Source organism: Desmodus rotundus, chromosome 1 (assembly GCF_022682495.2).
Source record: "Desmodus rotundus isolate HL8 chromosome 1, HLdesRot8A.1, whole genome shotgun sequence".
Classification (NCBI taxonomy): Eukaryota; Metazoa; Chordata; class Mammalia; order Chiroptera; family Phyllostomidae; genus Desmodus; species Desmodus rotundus.
This window is the reverse complement of record NC_071387.1, coordinates 169,479,639-169,504,016: the sequence shown is the minus strand read 5'-3', so window position 1 is coordinate 169,504,016 and position 24,378 is coordinate 169,479,639. Positions and strand designations below refer to the sequence as shown.

General features: G+C 40.7%; 1 protein-coding gene across 8 annotated transcripts in view; it reads left to right on the top strand.

Moving 5' to 3' along the window:
- NAIP (NLR family apoptosis inhibitory protein) overlaps nt 1–24,378 on the top strand; it is a 43,145-nt gene that overhangs the window by 5,368 nt on the left and 13,399 nt on the right. For 2 of the 8 annotated variants that reach the window (XM_053912894.2, XM_053912887.2), the window contains 9 exons: nt 1,822–1,895; nt 3,581–5,106; nt 6,985–7,084; nt 10,179–10,260; nt 11,222–11,273; nt 12,944–13,063; nt 14,903–15,002; nt 22,409–22,490; nt 23,660–23,717. In XM_053912894.2, the coding sequence (XP_053768869.1) occupies nt 4,539–5,106; nt 6,985–7,084; nt 10,179–10,260; nt 11,222–11,273; nt 12,944–13,063; nt 14,903–15,002; nt 22,409–22,490; nt 23,660–23,717 (1,162 nt within the window). In that variant the 5' untranslated portion in view covers nt 1,822–1,895; nt 3,581–4,538. Of the gene's footprint in view, nt 1–1,689; nt 1,896–3,580; nt 5,107–6,984; nt 7,085–10,178; nt 10,261–11,221; nt 11,274–12,943; nt 13,064–14,902; nt 15,003–22,408; nt 22,491–23,659; nt 23,718–24,378 lie in introns of those variants that run through there. The other 6 variants (XM_053912911.2, XM_053912900.2, XM_053912904.2 and 3 more) reach the window with 6 other exon arrangements.

Genomic DNA, 24,378 nt, shown 5'->3' with positions numbered 1-24,378 from the left:
TAATCACAATCCTCCAACTCAGTTTTAGCTAGTGTGCCTTCCCCTAGAAAATAGGACTGTGATTCTATCAGGAAAGCCCCGCCCTCTTGGCCAATCCTGCCCTGTTTCCTGTCCCCTCTTCTCTGTTGGGAACCGCCCTGCCTGGTTTCAGAAGCTGTAGCCCCCCATGGCTAGGGCTGAGTGAGAGACCTTGGGACCCTAAGCCATTAAGGAGACAAAGCTTATCTCCCTGGAAGGGGCACCGCCTCTGCCCATTTTACTTCACCCTGCTAGGGCTCAAGCGGATGACCGATTAGCCAGTGACTGGTAAAATTCCTCAAGGGAGGGATTACCTAAGACAGGCACAGTCACAAAGGGGCCCTCAGGGAAGGACTTGGGGGGCTATAGATAAAGGGGGTGATGGACCCTCGCCCCTTGGCTTTGACCTAGCCTGAGTCCTCATTCTGTCTGTGAGAAGTCTCCTAATCTCTTGGCTGCCTTACTTCCCCTGCCTGATTTAAGCCTGAAACAATGAGGGAGGGCAGTGCAGCCCTAGGCAGGAACATGCGGTTCCCCTGAGTGATCAGGCCTAAGAGAGTACATAAAATCCTATGAAACCTGCTTTGCAAAGAATGTCTTCAATTTTCTGATAAGGGTCCAAGCATGAAATGAGTTTGTTTCCCAAAGTTTAAAGCCCTTTAGCTAACTGACCCTGACTCAGAATAAGCCCTCCTAGTTCTTTGAATGTTATCTATTGTTTGGTCCTTACTGCCTGACAATGATTGATGAGCTTTACCTGTATTCCTGTGTAAACTGAACCCAATAAAAGCCCATTGAGGAAAAGGCTCCTGGCCCTTCTCCTTTCAGAGATCGGCCACCTTTCCTCCCCAAACAGATCATGTCTTGGTAGACTTATTCTTATCCATGGTGGACGGGGGGGTTCTGCGGGCAGAGCCCCCCTCTCCTGCCACTTCTCCATAAAACTTGCTCCTGCCCCAGATCCCTCGGGGACAGTGCCCTGCTGCTGGTGCAGCACTGCAATCACCTGGCCCACGGGCTGCTTTTCCTTCAATCAAGGACGTCAAACTCGTTATTCACTTGCTTTGGTTTTGTCATTTGACAATATCATAGGAGACATACAGAAAGGTTGAGTTGGTTAAAAAAATAAGATGATGTCATAAGAATGAAGAACAGTCAGAGAACAATAAAGAGCCATGAGAAGTTAAAAGTATAATTGCTGAGATTAAGAATTGCTATTGGAGAGTTGGAAGATGATGAAGAGGCAGTTTCACAGAAAGTAGAGCAAGAGCACTAAGAGAGAATAGATGAGGGGAAATACAAATTTAGGTGGTCAATTAAATCCCCACCTGAATAATGGGAATACTAGAAAGAGTGAAAAGATAGTAGCAGACAGTAGGAAATTATCAGAGAAAATCATAGAAGATAATGTCCTAGGGCTGATGGGTCACTGACGGGATCAGACTGAAAAGGCCGAATGAGTGCCCAGTACAATGAATGTGGACAGACCCAAAACTATACACAACATTTTGAAGTTTTATAACCCCAAAGAAAAAAGAAAATCCTAAAAGATACCAGAAAGATAGAAACTATCACCATCCAAGGAATAAGACTTATACTAGCACTGTAAACATTAACCAATCTCAGCTGTTTAGGGGGAAATACTTCCTGTTGTGGGACTTGGCCAGTCGCGTTACTCCTTTTGGGTCCTGACTAAGCCTTTTTGACATACTACATTAGAGCACTTACTGGAAGTCTCTCAGTGACCGTAATTTGTTTTGAGTTTTGGTTCTTCAAATACGTTTTCATTGCTTCCTATTCAAGGACAAACACCGAGCATTTGTACTCAAGCCACCCATTCTCCTTCCATTTGACTGGGACTCTGGATAAACCTCTTGGTAAGTAAATTACCATTTCTGGCAAAAGGGCTTTCCTTCCACACCTAAAGTAATAGCCCTCTTATCTCTCCCTTTTCTTTTTTAAAATTTTATCTATTTATTTTCATAGAGAGGGGAAGGGGAGAGAAAGAGAGGTACAGAAACATCGATGTGAGACAGAAACATCAGTTGGCCGTCTCTTGCACTCCCCAAACCAGGGACTGGTCAGCAATCCAGGCATGTGCCATGAGCAGGAATTGAACCAGCGACCTTTTGGTTCTCAGCCCGGGGCTCAATCCACTGAACCACACCATCCAGGGCTTATTTCTCTTATCTGGAGGCGAGAGGACAGGCACTGTGGTCACACAGACTTGGGTTTAAATCCTAGATCCACCACATAGTTGCCTCACTTGGCACTCAAAGTTCTTGTAGTCAAAGGACATGAAATCTGGAGAGGGTCTTGGAAATCTCTCTCCCTCAGAAATGGCCTCCAGATCAGCAAAATTGACCACTGCTCCAGCAAAATTGCTCCCAGCTGGTCTGTTGCAACCTTGTACTTATTTATCTCCAGGAAGTCTAGGAGCTGTGGTGCTGTCTCTTGATGAAATCTGAGTGGAATGTCCTAACTAGTGACTAATGTAGTACTGGGCTAGGGTCTGAGACAGACCAGAGGCAGCCTGTACCAGCTTTTCTGTTTTTGAGACTGGTCGTGCAGCCTCGTTTTGGACATGTGACTAGGAAGGCATAAAAGATCCCCCCTCAGAAGAGACTGGTTTCCTGAGACCTAGGAAACTTGCATATACTGGGTTGTTCATTACCTGAAATGCAACACAGCCTATTCAACAGAGTAACGCCCCCAAGGAACTGGGCCTGGAATCTGAGACTCTCCAATGTTTGCCTTTCTTTTAAATTTTTATTTTTGTATTTTATCCTTTACCTGTACTCAAGTTTTATGTAAGTAAATTACATAGAGTCATGTGAGTTTTTTCAATTACCCAACCCTGTGTAATTGCTGAAGACAGCTGTGAATGGGATAATTGAAACGGTTTTTGACTTTATAATTTAAATAATAGCTAAGGCTTTGATTGGCAGAAAGAAAGACAAAAAGTGGGAGAAAGATTTAGAACTACTCATGGCAGGCTGGCTGCTGAGGAATTTCTGCTTTGAATTCATTCAAGTACTGTAACTATTGGTGGGAGAGAAAGCACAGCAATGGAATTTAAAGGTGGTCAATCCAGAGCCAGAGGAAATAGCTAAGTAGATTAAAACAGAAATTCAGATAGAGGGGAAGTCAGCCAAGAATACTGTACCTTGGCTGGTTTTGGCTGCTTTGACAAAAATGAAAGTAACTACAAAAAGCCTTAGGCTGCCAACACCACCAGGCTTTGGCTGGTTCTGTCTATGAAGAAAAGGAACATGAGGCCAAAAGAGAGGTGGGCAGGTATTTCTTCTAGTCATAATGAGACACCCATCTGGCAGAGAACCACTAAAGAATCACTACAGGGAATGGGCATCAAGAGAACTGAAACAGAGGAGGTGTTCAATCAAAAACCTAAGTCACCCTGAAGCCAAAGGGTTGCAGGTTCGATTCCCCATCAGGGCACATGCCTAGGTTGCAGGTCCAGTCCCCGGTCTGAATGTGTTTGGGAGGTAACCAATAGATGTCTCTCTCTCGCATCCATGTTTCTCTCTCTCTCTCTCTAAAGGGCAATGAAAAAAAGTGTCCTCAGGTGAGGATTTAAAAAAAAAAAAAAAGCCGAGTAACCCTGTGGACTGACGGAGAGCTGCTTGAGGAAACACTGCTGAAACAGATTTAAAGCATTATTGACAAAGAAGTGCTTTTCCTTGCCTTAGGCACTGTGAAATGAAGGGGATGCTTGGTGTTAATCAAGATTTTCTGTTCACTGCCACTTTTGCAGAAATTCAGGTAGATGGGCAAATTGCAAATCAGCTGAGCTGGATAAAGGCAGGGGCCCATAAAACACATCTCGTAAAGTGGAACCATCTAATTCCACCTGGAGGCATTAAATGGAACACTCTCTTTGAGGTTTCTGAAGTGTTGAGGATATAAGCAAGCATCCTTGGACTTCTTATATGACTATACTGAGGTATCCCTTGTTTTATGCCTTTGACATAAGTGGTGATTGATGCTGTGATAAGAGAGCCTCCAACTGCTTGGACTGCACATGTGACCTTACCGGTGGGGGCGGGAGTGGGGGTAGGATGAAGTGAGAGAAGCTGACCTATTAGCATATTTGCTCCAACTTGGGCTGAACGCTGAACAGAAGATCGGTATGATTCAGAAGAAATGAAACAGTTGGAATAAAAGGGTTGAAGAAAATCTCAGAACTACTCAATCCGATGAAAATGTCCATTAACCTGCTTTTCTTTTCCTTCTAGGAAGACAACCACTCAGGCCCTGGCTGGTGTGGCTCAGTGGATTGAGTCCAAGCCTGCAAGCCAAGGGGTCACCGGTTTGAGTCCCAGTCAGGGTGTATATGCCTGGGTTGTGGGCTGGGTCCCCAGTAGGGGGCACCAGAGAGGCAACCACACATTGATGTTTCTCTCCCTCTCTTTTTTCTTCCCTTCTCTCTCTCTCTCTTTCTCAAAAAAAAAAAAAAAAAAAAAAAAAAACGAAGCCAAAAAAGAAAAAAAAAAAAGAAGATGGCCACTCAGGAGGAGGCCACTGGAGAGAGGATTTCCCAGTATGACAATGATTCGCTCCTGGACCTGACTGCTCTTCTAGGCATCAATGCTTTTCAATATGTAAAGGAAATGGAAAAAGAGGAGCAGAAAGAACGAGAAAAAGTGCAGAAAGACTTTAACTCAGAAATGCGCAGTGAAGCAAAAAGATTAAAGACTTTTGTGACCTATAACTCCTACAGCTCATGGTCACCACAGGAGATGGCAGCGGCTGGGTTCTATTTCACTGGGGTAAAGCCCAGGCTGCAGTGCTTCTGCTGCAGTCTCATCCTGTTCCAAAACAGCCTCCAGAGACTCCCCAGAGAAGAGCACAAGAAATTTCATCCAGATTGTGAGTTCCTTTTGGGCAAAGATGTTGGTAACATTGCCAAGTATGACATAAGAGTTAAGAATCCAGAGAACGAGCTGAGAGGAGACAAAGCAAAGTACCAGGAAGAGAAGGCCAGGCTGGAATCCTTCAAAGACTGGCCATTTTATGCCCGGACAACATCCCCAAGGGAGCTCTCAGAGGCTGGCTTTGTCTTTACAGGTAATTTAAAATCTTTTCTGAAGTCTTTCTCTGGAGTTTTAAGTTTGGGTTTCATTTTTCAGTTGCACTATGTTCTGAATTTTTCCTCACTTGTTAAATGTATTCGACTAGGTCTATTTTATTAACATTCAACTTCAGTAATTTTACTTTAGCTTTACGTTTCATGCAGCATATTTATTTGTTAAATATATACAAAATTAAACAGTTACTTTTCCTTAAATTTGGACCTTAGACAATACTGACAACATTTTTAAGGTCCTTGAAATAAACCAGAAGGTGAGCCAGACCCCAGTCTCCTTACCCATTTTCCTTTTGCTGCTCCTATAAGACCTTCTTCTGATTATTGTATTGTATTGTATTGTATTGTTGTTCAATTACAGTTGTCTGCATTTTCTCCCCACCTCTCTACCCCACCCCAGCCAATCCCACCTCTCTCCCCAGCTTCCACCCTCCCCCTTGGTTTTGTCCATGTGTCCTTTATATTAGTTCCTGAAAACCCTTCTCCCCACTATCCCTTCCCCCCTCCCCTCTGGCTATTGTTAGATTGTTCTTAACTTCAATGTCTCTGGTTATATTTTGTTTGCTTTTTTCTTCTGTTGATTATGTTCCAGTTAAAGGTGAGATCATATGGTATTTGTCCCTCACCGCCTGGCTTATTTCACTTAGCATAATGCTCTCCAGTTCCATCCATGCTGTCGCAAAGGGTATAAGCTTCTTCTTTCTCTTAGCTGCGTAGAATTCCATTGTCTAGATGTACCATAGTTTTTTTATTCTCTCATTTGCTGATGGGCACTTAGGTTGTGCCCATTACAACTTAGCTATTGTAAATTGTGCTGCTATGAACATTGGGGTGCAAGCCTCTATGGTCAATTAATATTTGACAAAGGAGGCAGGAGCTATAGCCTCTTCAACAAATGGTGTTGGGAGATCTGGACAGCTACATGCAAAAAAAATGAAACTTGATCACCACCTTACACCATACACAAAAATAAATTCAAGGTGGATAAAAGACTTAAATATAAGTCGTAACACCATAAAAGTCCTAGAGGAAAACATTGGCAGGAAAATCTCAGGCATTCCATGCAGCAACATCCTCACAGACATGTCTCCTAAAGCAAGGGACATAAAGGAAAGAATAAACAAATGGGACCTCATCAAAATAAAAAGCTTCTTCTGATTTTTTTAAGTGCTGCGATATTGGAGGGGCTTTTTGTTTGTAGGATGGCTGGTTTTAACCTCAGGGCTAACTCTACTATAAAGGGAAAAACTGCGTTTAAGAAAACTGCACTTCGTTTGCATTGTCCTAGGCATGCCATAAATGTTATGACCGACGTGAATGAGAACTGTAGTAACGGTAACAGCTGCCATTGACTGAGTACCCACTTGACACTAGCTAGACTTGGGCTAAGCACTCATTCTCATCCAACAAACTCTCCCCTTCCTGCCATTTCACAGTTGAGTTCACTGAGGCTCCAAGAGTTTAAAAACATGCCTAAGTGTCCACGGCAATTTCATTGCAAAGCTACAACTTAGGTTTTCTAACTGTGCCTTACTTAATGAGTTCTGGGGTTTCTCTGCTTCCCCACTACTTTGGTTCTGAGAGCTCAAATAGCAAAACACCTGCTCTGGGAACACCTTGCGGGCATATTCATTTAAACAGTTTAGAGTTCTGTATGTGAAGGATGACTGTGGCTGAGGAGTGAGGTCCTAGGGCAGTGGGGCTGTGGATAGAGACTCAGCCAGATGACAGTGTGAGTGGACAGATGTGTTGGAGCACGTCTTACTCCTGCACAGAGCAGTCAACTCACAGAAACACACCTTCTGGTTTATCCCATGGTGCCATTGCTGGGCAATCTAAATGTTTTCCTTCATGTGTAGGGAAACGGGACACTGTGCAGTGTTTTTCCTGTGGTGGATGTTTAGGAAATTGGGAGGATGGAGATGATCCTTGGAAGGAACATGCCAAGTGGTTCCCTAAGTAAGTAGAGAAATCTGTCTCTTTTCTTAAAAAGATGGAACAAAACTAAAGACAAGAGTCACCTTCTTGGAGAAGCATCTTTAAGTTTGACTCTTTTCCTATCTAAAACTGGAACATTCCAGAATTTATTCAAGCATTCATTCAAGCAAGAAAGACCTGATTACATCATGAGCATTTTGAATCATTTAATTTTAAAATAATTTCTTAAATGTTGTTTTGTTATACTAAATACCAAGACATGTTTTTCTAAGTAGAATTAGAATCAGCCCTAATTGATAAATAGGAATAATTCACATAGGGATGATATAAATGTCATAAGAAGGAAGTTGGAAAGTAAAATAATATTTAAGACTTCACTACAAATGGTTTCACGTACTGCTGATTACATACCAAAAACCCCCTACCATTTTATTTTAAAAACTCAGAGTTTTGATTGTTGCAATGGTCTTTAGTTCCCTGCTTAAAAAATGAAGTGCATTTTAATTATTTTTAATGCTATATTTACTAGTATTTTATTTTTAAATATTTTATATATTTATATTTAGAGAGAAGGGAAGAGAAGGAAAAAGAGAGAGAAAGAAATACTGATGTGAGAGCGAAATATTGATTGGTTGCCTCTCACACACCCCTAACTGCGGACCTAGCCTGAAACCCAGGCATGTGCCCTGACTGGGAATCGAACTAACAACCTTTTGGTTCACAGACTGGCACTGAGTGAATCCACTGAGTTATACCAGACAGGGTTATATTTACTAGTATTTTCTACATGACTTTGTATCTATCAAATACATATTCATTTCCTTTACAATTTTTAATTTTCATTATGGAAAGTTTCAAAACTAGAGAGAATAGTATAATAAACCCTTATTAGCACATGGCCAAATTATATTCCATCTACCCCTCACTCACCTCTCCCCAGAAATTATATTAGAGTCAGTCCCAGACATCTTATAATGTCACTTGTTGATATTACATTTTAGTTATATACTAAAACATCTTTAAGAAATAAAACCACAATATTATCTCTCCTAAAAAAGGATTAACATTAACTCCTCAATGCATATTATCAAATAAATATCTGAGTCGATGTTCAAAGCCCGCCTCCCCTACTTCCCGCTCTTTCTTTACTGTTGGTTAATCTGAATCAGGATCCAAAGGAAGTTCACACATTACATTTAGTTGATCTCTCTCTTAAGATTTTTAATTTACAGATTCCCTCCTTCCCTTTTTCTTGTCATTAACTTGTTAAATAAACCATGTAATCTTCCCTGTCAAATTCCCTACACTCTAGGTTTGGCTGAACCTGTTTTTGTGGTTTTATTAACTGGTTATTAATGTGGTTTTCTACTTCCTAAATTTCCTAGGACTTAGATCTAGGAATGTGACCAGGGTCATATTCTATTTCTTTAACAAATATCTGTCACATACGTACGACATGCAAAGAAGTTATTGGCTGGATCATAAATCAACCACAAAATAACTGGACAGTTATTTATATTTATAAGTCGTCTTGCATATGGACAGCCATGCTCACAAAAATGGAAGGGTGTCTGTGATAAGTAAAAAAAGCAATATGCAAAATAATGTGTAGTGTAAGACCTTAAAAATATGTAAAGCCACTCAACCTATGTACAGACTTGTTTGAAAATACATAGAAAAAGTTATGAAAAAATATGAACCAAACAATAGGTCCATCTGGGTTTGAGTTTCTCAGGAGATGAAGTGGAGAGAGATTTTCATATTTTACTTTGTTCACTTCTATTTCGTTTAACTTTTTAGAAATGAGTGTGTATTACTTTTAAAGTTGAAAAGAAAAGGTGAGGGGGTGGGTGGGAGGGAGAAAGGGACAAAGGTGGAGTAGGGAAAGAGGTAGAGAGAGGGAAATGGGGGAGATGGGGAGGGGGGAAGGGAGAGGAAAGCTCTTCCAGACAAGCAGATGAGACAATTATAGGGATGCTTGAAGCCAGATTGCTAAATATTTTGACGGTCACTCTGGCTCCTTGAGCAATCAGAATAGACCCAACTAATCAGACTCAGGGTTGGCATGTACCATACAGGTAGGTACCAGGCGAGTGTCAGTCCTGGCTCAGTATCAGGGCTCTTGGGCACCCATCTCAGCTCTGGTCTCAGTTCAGGCTTTACTTACACTCAGGGCCACTGTGCTCAGTGCCATTGGGTTGTTTATATACTGGACAACTCCTAGTGACACCATTCACACAGACCATCATGTGACTAGACCAACCAGAGTAGCACATGCTGTCTGCAGTGGCCCTGGTATACTTTCTCTGACATTGGGCTGAGGGACAGACAAGAAGCATAGGAGGGAAGATACCAATCCAGTGACCAGCCTCACAGAGGGAAGGAGCTAAGGCCTGCTGATACAAAGAAGGGCAGGGCAGAGTGCAGAAGCTTGGGAAGCACACAGAGCTGCTTCCCAGCTAGCAGACCCTACACAAGTGACTCTTGAGTCTCATATGTAAAAATGCAGGTGGTAATATATGTCTTGTAGGGTTGTCATAAGGATTATAAAGTTGTATGGAATAAATTTCTTGTACAAGCTATCATGTATTGTGTGAAGATGACCGACGATTTCACCATGTACTCTCTTAAAACAATTCTATATTTATTAATTTCCATTGTTTTTTTAAGGAATGGTGATATGTTTCATTCACCAGATGAAATATATTATTATTTTACACAGTTCCCCTTATTGCTAGTAACTTTCACAGAACCAAAGGAACTAGATTTATTCATCATAATTTAATTTAACAAACAAAAACTCCAGCCTATATATTACTGTAAATCAGTCTGTATTATATATTTTGTTTCAAGAGAAAAGATAAAATATTTAATTTTAAAATTTTCAGGTTGTCATTAATAGAAATAAAGAATAATTATGTAAGAATAATGGTTAAGTTTTGGAATAAGTCTTTTGATAATTTTATTTAAAGTTTAATAAAATTCACCAAGTTTAAATATACAGTTCAGTAAGTTTTAACAGTGTTCCTTGTGCAACCAGCACGACAATAATAGAGATACAGGACATCTCTATCACGACATCAGGGTAAATTTTAATTTTGTTTATCAACTATAGATGTGCATTTCTTCAAAGTAAGAAATCCTCGGAGGAAATTGCCCGGTATATTCAAAGCTATGAGGGATTTGTTGGTGTCACGGTAATGTACAACAGCCCTTTTTTTTTTCTCAAGTTGGCCTTTGATTACTTAATATCTGACTTAGAAGGGGGTGGGAGTTTTTGTTTCTTTTTTGGTCACAGACTCTACTTCTTTCTTATTTCCTTCTTTCCTTCCCCTATTTCTCATCTGGCAGAATGAAGAAAATTGCCTTTTCTTGCTAAACAAGACCCCTTAAAATTCCTTTTTCCAGTGCTGGTTTTTGTGTGGTTTGTCTGCCTTCCCGATAGTTTTTCCTCCCTTTTTGACTGAGGCCACCTCCCCTAGCTTCCCTTGGCTGCCCCCATCTGAGTGCCTGGGTAAGATCGGGAGACCACGGGCACCATTCCCCACAGAAGGCCTCAGAGTTACTGTCTCCTATCTGGTTACTTTAGAACTATTAGTAAGGATTCTCTAGTGGCAGGCGATAGAAAACCCAACTCAAATTGGCTTAAGGACAAAAGGGAATTGATTGGCTAACATGACTCAGAAAATGAGAACCCTGCAGGGAGAACTTGACCTGAAAGTGAGGGAGAAGTGTTTCCTGAGAAAGAAATCCGGTGCAATTATCAGAGAGGGATCAGCTGCTCAATACCTAACATGCTTCTGGATCCAGTTGCCTTCCTATAGTTTATACTTCCTCATTAGTCAAAGTACATCCGTGATATCTACGTTTAAATCAGCTTTGGAGCTCGATCTCTAGAAACAGTGACCCCAGAAGGCTTCCTGTTAGGTATAAATAAACATTCACAGGTTCTTTCTGTTTTTTTTTTTTTTTTTTTTTTTTTTTTTTTGCACTGGATAAAAATGTCCAACATTAATAGAAACAAAAATTTAAAGAATGATCTCCAACAATCCTGCCGCTCAATCCAATGAAACTCTTCATTTGGAGGTAGGGGAGTTCTTGCAGTTTTCGCTGGTAGATATGTGCATAATCTAAGTCAAAATTTTTAATTTTCTTCAGGGAGAACATTTTGTGAATTCCTGGGTCCAGAGAGATTTACCTATGGCATCAGGTAAACACTCAGACTTTCCAAAGGCTTTGCTTGTTTATTTATTCTTTTGTTTTTCTTTTGTTTTTATCCTTTTCTTTTTTTTAATGCTTCCATTTTCTTCTTCATTTGATGGTGCCATAACTGTTAAAAAAAAATTTCCCACAAGATTTCTGGTCTTCTGGAGTGATTTAGCTTTTTAGCATAAATGAGCATAGGGAATATGGCAGGGTTGGGTCCCCAGCTGACACTTGCCCTAAAACAATGAAAATTTCTGGATAAGATGGTTTGGAAAACATTCTTAAATGAATTAGTGTCTGTCCCCATTTCCTGGTACAGGGCTCCTAAAATTCTCATAATTTCCCAAGTGATAAGAACACTAGGAGCATCCTTATTCTAAAAATTGGTCTTTGACCCCATCTGTGACAAATTCCTAAGTGCTAACAGCACTAGGAGCATCTTTTATTCTAATGAAGTGACACTGGGTGGGCTCCTGGGTGACTCCTGATGGGGGCTGGTCACTGGAAAAACCAAGCCATGATTAGAAGCTTAGAATTTTTGGTCGCTCCCCTCATTCTCCAGAGAGGGAAGAGGGGCTGGAAATGGAGTTAATGATGACATGCCTACGTGATGAAGCCTCCATAAAAATCCCACTACCACAGGGTTCAGGGAGCTTCCAGGTGGACGAACACATCCACGTACTGGGAGGGTGACACACCCTGACTCCATGGGGATGGGAGCTCCCATTCTAGGGCCTCTCCCAGGACTCACCCTGTCTCTTCCCCTACCTGTTTATCTGTATCTTGTGTGTCCTTTAATAAACTAGTAAACATGAGTAAGTGCTTCTCTGAGTTCTGTGAGCCACTCTAGTTAATAAAGTGAGCTGGGTGCACTCTCGTGGGATCTGACTCTGCCTCCAGGTAGAGTGTCAGAATTGAGTTACATAGTAGGACACGCAGCTGGTGTCAGAGAATTGCTTGGTGGGGAAAACCATCACACATCTGGTGTCAGGTGCTGTGTAGTATGAGAGTGTAAAGGAGACACACAGGAGGAAAAGACTGAGATTTTTTTGGTACATTAAGTACATGCAGATTAAAAATGAAGTGCCAGCAGGAATCCTGGGGTTAAGTGGAATGTTGAAGCAAGCTTTCATATTTAGAAAATTTGCAGAACCAAGTTAACCTAAGTTTAATTGTTAAGTCCTTATAGGGCACAGAGGACAGCAACCAAACCCTAGAACACACCCAACACGGGAAGTCTAATGGAGACCACTCCATAGAGTGGACACCCCAAAGGGCAAGAAATCAATCTGCCGGCTTTTAAGTGAGCTGCAAGGAAAATTTGTCTTTCTCCAATCTTGATACTAAGTTGTGAGGAGGGGAATCTCCTTTAGCTTTTTTCTTTGTTTTATTCTGATGCTAGATGAGGAAGAGATAATTTTTAAAGGTTTATTGTAGGAAAATTTGAAAGTTTACAAGAATAAGTATTTACTCCACCACTCTGCTTCAACAATGTAACACATGATCAACCTTGGTTCATCTAAACCCCTTTCTTCTTTTTAACCTTTCCTCCGACTATACAGAAACAAATTCCAAACCTCATATTGCTCTATCTGTAAATATGAAGGGATTACTTGAACACTGATAGTTGCAGCATCAAAACTTGCTGGTTTCACCATATGCCTTTTATTCAAGCTTATTGCAATGACAGCATCTTTGCTAATGAAGAACTACGACTGGAGTCTTTTAAGAACTGGCCTCATGAATCCCCTACGGCAGTTGCCGCTCTAGCCAAAGCAGGTCTTTTCTACACAGGTGAGTCAGTAGTTTACACAGAGCTCTTACATTGCTCATCATTCAAACCCACATGCAACTTGTAATCCTGAGCTTGTTTTTATCTACTCTCAACAATGTCCACTCTACTAGTTTTCTACAACTCCCTTGGATAGAGAGGCTCCAAACTGAAGCCTTAAGGTCTAGACAAACAATGAATACAAGTGCAGGTATCCCCCATTTTTCAAAAGTTAGCTTTATGATATTTTGTTTTTATGAAAGACACACACATTTGTACAGGCAGGGCTTGGAGATACCATGTGTTTGGCTCCAGACCCCTGCAGCAAAGCGGCTATCAAATAAGTGAGTCATAATCTATTTGTTGATGGAGGCAAATGGATTTGTAAAAAAATGTAATATCTGTGAAGTGCATTAAAGCAAAGCACAATAAAACTGTCATATGACCCTTCTGCTTCCATCTCTTTAACCAGAACTTAGTAGTCAGTTGGCCATACCTAGTTATAAGAGAAGCTGGTACATTTAATCTTTTTCCTGGGTGGCATTGTACCCAGCTAAAAATTAGGGTTTCTGTTACTATGGAAGAATTAGTGATACTGGGAATGTGAAGAAGGAGTCCTTGACACACTCTCCTTGGAAGAGAAAATCAGGAAATACATTTTTAAATTAAGAACCTTCCCTCCACCAGTTCATAGTATTTTCTTTAGCTTCTGGTCATCAGGAAGTTCCACTCTGTAATCCACAAAGTGTAGGCTGGTTCCCTTCTGCTAACTCTCTGCCTGAGGTACAATAAGGATCAGAGAAAGGACACTGCGCCCTTCCTTGGTACCTTGCTGGCCTTCCTCAGACCAAACACACAAACTGAGTTGCAGTGAAGGCCCATGTAGATCTCATACCGAGAGGTCAAGTCGACACCAAAAAAACCACAGAGCAGCACAGTGTAGGGGGATGTAGTGGTCCCTTTATCCAACAAATGTTCCTTTGGCACAAAAAATCTTAATGGTTCACAATCTTAAGCATTTGGAAAGGCACTGTCCCTACTCTTTCTATTCTGTCCCCCTCTATCCAGTGTTCTCACCCTCTTCCTTTTTGAACCTCCACCTCTCCCCACAAATCCTAACCATCTGACCCTCTTAGGGTCTTGCCCACTCTAGGACCTCATACTTTTGCCCAGACACAAAGGAGGTTCTCCTCTGCCCTCGCTTTGCAGTGCCTGCAGGGCTTCGAGTGGAAGGAAGATGATGGATGTTCCATTTCTAGTTCAATCCTCTGATAGATTCACATGCTAATTTCCTACCAAGGAAATATAGTCTCCCAAGGAGACTTGATCCTACTTCTAGTGGAATAAACCTGGCAATAATGTAGTAAGAGGAGAGGCATTTGATTCTTCATGAACTTACACAAGGGCTGTAACAGTTGTTCATTCTCTTCCCCCTGAGCTCTAAATAAATTCTTTCTGTCTTAGTTACTAAACAAATACTTACAGAGTGCCTAATCAGGGCGAGGCACTCTTCTAGGTCCATGAGATTTATTGGTCAGCAAAAGAGACAAAAATGTCTTCTTTCATGGACCTTTAATTCCACACTCTGATGTGCAAATCTCTTGCTCCACAGAAGGAAGGTGGGACAGGGAGAGGGCGTTCATCCAAGTGCATGGCACATAGGAGCATCCACGATGATTTGCTCATTACCCCATTGGTCCTATGGAGAAGATTGCCTCACTGGTAACCCAAGTTGTGACTTTGTCACAAAATCTGATTGGAAATGCAAGCAGGGTTTTGCTAATAAAGGCTTGGTGGTTATTACCTGTGTCACTTAACAAATACACATGGGAGTAGCACTGACTGAATTTCCTTACATCTAGGTGTGGGGGACACTGTCCAGTGTTTTTCCTGTGGAGGGTGTTTGAAAGACTGGGTAGAAGGAGATGACCCATTAGAAGATCACACCAGATATTTTCCTAAGTGAGTGGAATGAATGCTTCATGTCTGTGAGTTTGGATGTACTTTAAAACAATGTGTCCCTTGTTTTCTTCCTCATTTTCTTATTAAATCTTGGGTAATTCTTCTGATTCACACTCTGAAAGATGAGTCTTTGTCTCCTTTATCCCTTTGCTCTCATGACACCCCTTCCAGCTAGACTTTCCCTCATTATGGTCAGAGCATAGTTTGGGTTGGATCAGTGTTTTCACATTATATGTTTACTTATTGTGACTGCATAAACGCTCTGCAGAGCTGAGCCTGTAGTAAATCAGGATTCATTTTCCCTTTCTGTATGAGTTTTATTTTTTATAGAAAGTAATAATTGTCTTGTGAGTATGTTTGTTTAATTTTTAAAAAATACATTCATATATTAATCATTTTAAAGAGTACAGTCAAGTAGCATTTAGTATCTTCACAATGTTGTCCAACCGCCCCTTCTATCTAATTCCACTTTCATTGCCCTAGAAGAAAACTCCGTGCTCGTTAAGCAGCCACTCCCTAGCTCCCCACCCCATTGCAGTAGGCCTAGCTCCTTGGGCTATAAATCTGCTTGCTTTTTTTTTTTAAAGATTGATTGATTGATTGATTGATTTTTAGAGAGAGGGGAATGAAGGGAGAAAGGGAGGGAGAGAAACATCAATGTGTGGTTGCTTCTCACACACCTGCTACTGAGGACCTGGCCTGCAACCCAGGCATGTGCCCTGACTTGGAATTGAACCAACAACCCTTTACTTCGCAGGCCAGCACTCAATCCACTGAGCTGCACCAGCCAGAGCTCCTTTTTAAAAAATACATTTTATTGATTATGCCATTACAGTTGTCCCAATTTTCCCCCTTTGCCCCTCTCTGCCTGGTAACCCCCTTCCCTCCAGCAATTTCCCCCTTTAGTTCATATCCATGGGTCATGCATATAAGTTCTTTGGCTTCTCCATTTCCTATACTATATATTCTTGAAATTCCCCTGCCTATTTTGTACCTACCAATTATGCTTCTTATTCCTTGTACCTTTTCACCCTCTCTCCCCCTTTCCTCCTCCCAGCTGATAACCCTCCAAATAATCTCCATATCTATGATTCTGTTCTGCTTGTTTGCTTAGTTTGTTTTTTTAGATTCAGTTGTTGATAGTTTTGAATTCGTTGCCCTTTTAATGCTCATAGTTTTGAACTTCTTCTTTTTCTTAAATAAGTCTCTTTAATATTTCATGTAATAATGACTTGGTGATGATGAACTCCTTTAGCTTTACCTTGTCTGGGGAGCACTTTATCTGTCCTTCCATTCTAAATGCTAGCTTTGCTTGATAAAGTAATCTTGGTTGTAGGTCCTTGCTTTTCTTCACTTTGAATACTTCATTGCCAGTCCCTTCTAGCCTGCAAAGTTTCTTCTGAGAAATCAGTTGATAAGTCTTATGGAAACTCCTTTGTGGGTAACTCTCTGTTTTACTCTTGCTGTTTTTAAGATTTTCTCTTTATATTTAACCCTTGGCAATTTAATTATGATGTGTCTTGTGTGGTCCTCTTTGGGTCCAACTTTTTTGGTACTCTCTGTGCTTCCTGGACTTTTATGTCTATTTCTCTTGCCAAATTAGGGAAGTTTTCTTTCATTATTTTTTCAAATAATTTTTCAGTTTCTTTCTTTTCTCTTCTCCTTCTGGCATCTCTATGATTTGGATGTTGATACGTCTGGAGATGTCTCAAAGTCTCCTTAGCCTGTCCTCATTTTTTTTCTAATTATTTTTTTCTTGCTGCTCTGGTTGAATGGCTTTTTCTTCATCATGTTCCAAATCATTGACTTGAGTGTTGACTTCATTCCCTCTACTGTTTGTTCCCTGTAGGTTTTTCATTACTTCACTTAATGTAGCCTTCATTTCTGCCGGTGTCTTTTTTATGTTGTTGCTGTACTCAGTGAGTTCTTTGAGCATCCTGATCACCAGTGTTTTGAATTCTGTATCTGGTAGTTTGGTTATCTCCATTTCAGTTAGTTCTTTTTCTGGGGTGTTGTTCTGTTGTTTCATTTGGGCCATATTTCTTTGTCTCTTTGTTTTAGCAGCCTCCCTGTGTTTGTTTCTGTGTATTAGGTAGAGCTGCTTTGACTCCCTGTCTTAGTAGCATGGCCTATTATAGAAAAGCACACCTGTAAATTTTGTGGGGCAAAGTTGTAGGTAATCGGCAGGGAGGGGCAACCCATGTCACCGCTCTGTGGCTCTGTAGATGAGGGCTCAGACAGGGGACAGTTCCACTGCCTGGCTTCTGGAGGTTTGCCCAGGAGGAAGCTGTCTCCTGGCACTCACCTGTGTCCAGTCACTTCGCTTCCTCCCCATATGCCACTGGTGCCCTTCCAGCTGTTACCCTGGTGTTGAATCCCGGAGGGTGTGGGTCTGCGTGAGTTGTTAGTCATTCAGATCCTTTAAGATGAGTCTCCTGAAAATCTGGCAGTTTCTTCCCCTGCCCTAACCCCCACTGGTTTTTAAAGCCAGAAGTTATGGGGATTTATCTTCCTGGCACTGGAACCCTGGGCTGTGTGGTCTGGTCTGGGGTCCCCTCAATCCCAAGGTATCTCTCCAGATTTTTACCCACTACACGTGCATGTGGGACCGCCTGTTCCACCACCTCTCTGTGCCACACTGTGGCTCCGCACCTCTCAGCCCATTTCTGAATCTCCACCCCTCCTACCCATCTGCGTGAATGTTTCTTCTTTAAATCCTTGGTTGTTGGTCTTCCATACAGCTTGATTTTCTGATGGCTCTGGGTGAAATTTGTTTTGTGGTCTAGTTTTAAATTTTTTCTATTGTGAGGGAGATGAAGCACCTTTACCTATACCTCCATCTTGACAAAGTCCCAAATTTTAATTTTTCACAATCTAATTACTAATAATGTTGAGCATATTTTCCTATTTTCCCACACAATTTTATTATTTTTTTCAGAAGTGTCTTCATTATTTTTTTCCTTTGCTTTTTTATATTCAGAAAATATATGAAATGTCCCTCTTTATCCCTCATAGTATTCCTTATTCTTAGGCTTTATATGATGTTAATATAGCCACTCTAGCTTTTTCAGGTTTTATATCTCTTTAAAAAAAATTTAATCCTCACACAAGGATATGTTTATTGATTTTAGAGAGAGGAAGTGACAGGGGGAGAGAGGGAGAGAGAGAGAAACATTGATGTAAGAGGGAAACCTTGATCGGTTGCCTCCCGAATGAGCCTCAGTTGGAGATTGAACCAGCAACCTAGATATGTGCCCTGACTGGGAATCGAAACTGCAACCTTTTGGTGTATTGGATGATGCTCCAACCAACTAAGCAACCCAGCCAGGGCACCATGATATCTTTTTTGACATTATTTTACTTTTAATCTATCTATGACTTTGTATTTCAAGTGAATTTCTTGTAGGCAACATAGTTGGGTCTTGTTTTTAACTCTGACAATATTTGCTTTCCAACAGGAGTGTATAGAACATGTACACTTAATGTAGTTATTGATATGGTTGTATTCAAACCTACTATTTTGCTATTTGCTTTCTATTTATCCCATCTCTTCTTTATTTTTCTTCTTTTCCTGACTTCTTTGAATTTGAGTATTTTTTAGTGTTCTGTTTTATCTCTATGTTGGTTTATTAGATGTACATCTTTGTCTTTTTAGTGCCAGCTTTAGAATTTACAATGTTCATGTTTAAAATATTAGTCATCTTTAAATATTATAACACTTCACATAATGTATGAATTATGTAACAGTATACTTCCATTTCTCCCCTCCTGTCCTTCATGCTATTATTATATTTTACTTCCATACATAATATAAATCTCACAATGTAGTATTACATCTTTGCTTTATTTTTAAGTATATTTTATTGATTATGCTATTACAGTTTTTCCAAATTTTTTTCCCTTTTTCCCCCTCTGCCCTGCACCCCTCAACTCTCCAGCATCCACCCCTTTAGTTCATGTCCATGAGTTGTACATATAAGTTCTTTGAATTCTGTTTCCTATACCATTTTTGACCTCTCCCCATCTATTTTATGCCTACCAATTATGCTGCTTCTTCCCTGTACCTTTTCCCCTCTATTCTTCCTTTCCCCCACCCCACTGAAATCCCTCCATGTGATGTCCATTTCTCTGATTCTGTTCCTGTTCTAGTTGTTTGCTTAGTTTTTGTTTTCGTTGTTTGTCTTTTCTTTTAGGTTCATTTGTTAATAGTTGTGAGTTTGTTGTCATTTTACTGTTCATAGTTTTGATCTTCTTTTTCTTAGATAAGCCCCTTTAACATTTCATATAATAAGGGCTTGGTGATGATGAACTCCTTTAACTTGACCTTATCTGGAAGCACTTTATCTGCCCTTCCATTCTAAATGAAAGATTTGCTGGATAGAGTAATCTTGGATCTAGGTCTTTGCCTTTCATGACTTCAAATACTTCTTTCCAGCCCCTTCTTGCCTGCAAGGTTTCTTTTGAGAAATCAGCTGACAGTCTTATGGGAACTCCTTTGTAAGTAACTGTCTCCTTTTCTTTTGCTGATTTTAAGATTCTCTCTTTATCTTTAATCTTGGGTAACTTAATTATGATATGCCTTGGTGTGTTCCTCTATGGGTCCAACTTCTTTGGGACTCTCTGAGCTTCCTGGACTTCCTGGAAGTCTATTTCCTTCGCCAGATTGGAGAAGTTTTCCTTTGTTATTTGTTCAAATAAGTTTTCAATTTCTTGCTGTTGTTCTTCTCCTTCTGGCACCCCTAAAATTTGGATATTGGATAATGTTTCAGGTTGTCTCAGAGGTTCGTAAGTGTCTCTTTACTTTTTGGAATTCTTGTTTCTTCATTCTCTTCTGGTTGGGTGTTTATTTTTCCCTTTTGTTCCAAATCATTGCTTTGAGCCCTGGTTTCCTTCCTGTTACTGTTGGTTCCCTGAATATTTTGCTTTATTTCCTTTTGGGTATCTTTCATTTGTTTTTTCATTTTTTGACCAAGCTCAATCAGTTCCATGAGCATTTTGATTACCAGGGCTTTAAATTCTCCATCAGATAGGTTGGCTATCTTCTTCATCACTTAGCTCTCTTTCTGAAGTTTTGCTCTGTTTTGTCATGGACCATATTTCTTTTTCTTGGTGCACCTTTTAAGTTGTAAGTGTGTGGGGCCTTAGGTATTCACCAGGGAAGGGCAACCCTCCTTGCAGCGCTTGGTCACTGCCTGTGGGGGAGGGGTCAGAGAGGGAACAGTGCAGCACCCCTGCTGGTCTCTAGTGCACTTTCCAAGAACTCTCTCATGTGAGACTGGGAGTTTCTCCCACCGTGGCAATGCAGCGGTAGTCCACAGCCAGCTCTCAGTCCCAGTTTCCCCTTCAGTTAGCCCCACCCATGCAGTCCGCTGCCTCACTGCAGATTCTTAATGGTATAGTTGTTCTAGTTGACTGTTTCTTTAATGCTTTGGTTGTCAGAGCTCCACGCAGTTTGATTTTCTGGCACTTCAGGTTGTTTATTGACTTTAGATTGGTTGTTATCCTCCTTTTAGTTGTGTGAGGAAGTGAAGGGTTTGTACCTATGCCTCCATCTTGGCTGGACTTTATATCTTTGCCTTAAACAATTACCTTTTAAATACATTTTTAAAAGAGAAAAAATGTCTTTCATATTTACCCACTTAGTTACCATCCCTGGTACTCTTCATTCCTTTGGGTAGAACCAAGTGGAGTTCCTTCTCTTATAATTTTCCTTTTAACTGAAGAACGTCCTTTAACATTTCTTGAGGTGCAGGTCTGCTGGCAACTAACTCTATTGGCTTTGTTTGTATGTAAAAGCCTATATTTTCCCTTCCTTCAGAGTCCTTTTTCTTGATGGGTCCATCTGCATAGCGATCTCGGACAGAAACATTAAAGTCCTACTTTCTGTTTACTGGCAGCTACCCTTCTGTTCCTAGACTCATCCCCAAGCCATCTAGGAAAATAAAAAAACGAGTGTCCTGTTGCTTTTTCTCCTGGTTTCCTGAGATTTTGCAGCATGAAAATGAGCCCAAGGCAGTTGGTTGTTTCTAGTTTTGTCATTTACCTACTCACACTTATAATTTTCCCCCATCCAAGTTAATCATTTGGGGCAGAGCTTTTTAGAATTTTCTCCCTTCATTGTTCAGGCAGACTCCCTAACCTGAGTTTAGAGAGTATTTATGTCCCAGTTTCATGATGCCTGGCAAATAGTTTTTAATCCTCACCCAAGGATATGTTATTGATGTGAGAGGGAGAAAGAGGGAGAGAGAGGGAGAGATGCGAGAAACATTGAATGCTTGCCTCCTGTTTGCATTTGGACTGGGGATTGAACCTGCAACCTTGGTGTGCCCTGACTAGGAATGGAACCCACAACCTTCTGGTGTATGGGATGATGCTCTAGTCAACTGTGCCACTTGGCCAGAGTCTAGCAAATTGATTTTAGAGAGTATGTTTAATCTTCATATTGATGGAGGTTTTTAAAAATAAGCTTTTCATTTGGGAATACTTTCACAAGATTTTAGCTTAATGGTAAGAGAGACAGAGAGAGATTGATTGGTGGTTCCACTTATTTATGCATTCACTGGGTGCTTCTTGTATGTGCCCTGACTGGAGATCGAACCCATAACATTTGCTTGTTGGGACAATGCTCTAACCAACTGAGCTACCAAGCCAGGGATTTGGGGATGATTTTAGATTTAGAGAAAAGGTTTACAAAGATAATACAGAGTTCCTACATTCCCACACTCAGTTTCCCCTAATACTAACATCTTTTACATTATCATGGTACATATGTTAGAATTAAGAAACCAACATTGGTATATTATTGTTAACTCCAGACTTTATTTGGATTCACCAGTTTTTCTACTGTGTTTTTGTTTTTGTTGTTCCTGAATCTGTACACGAAGTTTTCTTCTCTATTTTTATTCTATTTTTTAAAAATATTTTATTTATTTATTTATTTTTAGATAGAGGGGAAGGGAGGGAGGAAGAGACAGAGGGAAACATCAGTATGTGGTTGCACGCCCCCCACCGGGAACCTGGCCTGCAGCCCAGGCATGTTCTCTAGTGGGGAATCGAACTAGTGACCCTTTGGTTCTCAGGCTGGTGCTCAATCCACTGAGCCACACAAACCAGGGAAATTCTTTAGGTTCATTTTAGCTGGTTTCATGTCTAAGTGGTAAATATGTACTTCATGCCCCTAAATTCACTGGTTATTCCCACCATTACTTTATAAACCACTGACATTCTATTGCTGAGAGCTACAATCTAAATGTCTTGCTTGATAAGGACCCTGACAGAACAAATTGCCGGAAATGTTAATTTTATATTTAATATTTTTCATTAAACTCTAACCGTATTTTTAAAAACCTAATGTAAACACTTACTTGCCTACAACTAATGTTATAAGTTCTAACTTTTGTACTTAGTTGTCAGTTTCTCCAACATTTGAAAGCTTCTGCAGAAGTGATCCCAAACCTTCGTAGACATGATGAACTGGCTGAATTAACGGTAATGAACAATACCATCTTGTTTGTTTGTGCAGTCCATGGTTGAAAACTGGTTTTGAACAGAAATTGCTTTCCTAAATAAGTAAATGAATAAATTCTACAAACATCTATGGAGCACCTATTTTGTGCTAGGTGTGGATGGGAATACTACAGTAAACAAGTAAGATGTAAAGCGTAGCTTCATTAAATGTAGACTCAATCCCTTCTATGATGGGGCCCAGACTCCTTTAGACTTAGAGGTGATGAGCATCCCAGCTGCCTGGATTCCACTGGCAATATTCATTTGGAGGATTGTAAGGTCTAACTTGCTACTTAGCCATTCTCAGGGCTGGAAAGATGTTTCTTTTACAAAAGCAAATGACCAACCAAATCATAAGCCCAGGAAATAGGTTGACCCCTTTAACCCAAGAACTCCCTCCTAGTTCTCTGGGATATAAGCCACTGCCCATTTCACATGCATACACACCCCTCATTTGAGGTGGTACATTAGGTATATTTTGTTTGTCATCCCACAGGGAAAAAAGTAACGGGCTATTCATTTCATTCAAGTTTATATTAGTGAGCTGAAACATAAAATTGAAGAAAAAAATTGGGGATATATAAATACTTATTTTTTAAGGAAGAAACATAATCTTCCTACATCCCAGATATATAATATTAAACATGTTAATAACGAGGGTCAACAGCTGTATGTAAGGCTTTTTGGAGGCTCGTCTTACTCTAGACGCAATGATTCTGACTACCTGGACCGTGATCACTGTTTGACTCACCCATGTCCACCACCCAGGAGCACACACTCACAGCTGTTGGCAGATCATGTGTTACTCTGTGCACTCTTCCCTTCGATTGGCATAAATATGTATATGAGACTGGACTGTGTTTAGATGATGTTTGCTTCCCAATTATACCATGATGCCTCACCCTCTTATGCAAATTTTTAAAAATATATTTATTGAATGATTGGAGTGAGGGAGAGGAAAGGAGAGAGAGAGAAATGTCAATTTGTTGTGCCACTTATTGATGCATTCACTGATTAATTCTTGTATGTGCCCTGACTAGGAATCGAAACCTCAGCCTTGGTGTACTGGGGACAATGCTCCAACCAACTGCCCCACCTGGCTAGGGTCTCTTATACAAGCTTTGACCTAATAGAGGATTTTATTTTCAAAGGAAACCACAAGTGAAAGCAATTTTGAAGATTCAGCAGCAGTGAGTTCTATAGCAGCAGGTAAGGATTTTTAAGTAGTTCATGGGATTACGTATGAAGGGGGACCCCATAAATCCCCAGAATTACCTTTTGGAGGGCAGGTCCCTTGTAGTACAGGCTTCCCCCACTAGGTGAGTGTTCTGGGAACCCATCTGTATTAGTGTACCAGCTGGCGTTGTTATGAGAGGCTGCATTTGGCCTCAGTGATTTTTTTTGAAGATTCTTTCAACCCATTTGCCCATTTCATGATGGGTGATTTACGAGTGCACCTGCCCACACCATGCTGAGTGTTCAGCAGTTTTTGATCCAAAACACTATTAGGGTGGTCCGTGACATGGGCTGTGGAAGAATTCACAAAGAGAAGAAAGTTTAGAGAGTAAAAGTTTTTATTTTTATTTTCCCATGGGAGGGAAAGGGTTAGGTGCTAGGGAGAAATGCACTGGAGGGGTTAGGGCTTTGGGCTTTTTTCGGGTAAGGAGGTGGTTGTAGAGTGGGATATTTTGGTTGGGCGGTAGCAGGATAACATGGAAAGATAATTTGTTTCCATGCCATCTTTGGGTGCAGGGTCCGGTCTGGTTGTTGTGGTCTGGTGTGTCCTGTTCCGTAAGTTCCCGGAGCCTCTGCGCCTTCAGGGTGCTTTCAGTAATTTTCTAGTCCTGAGGATAAAGGTTCATAAAACAAT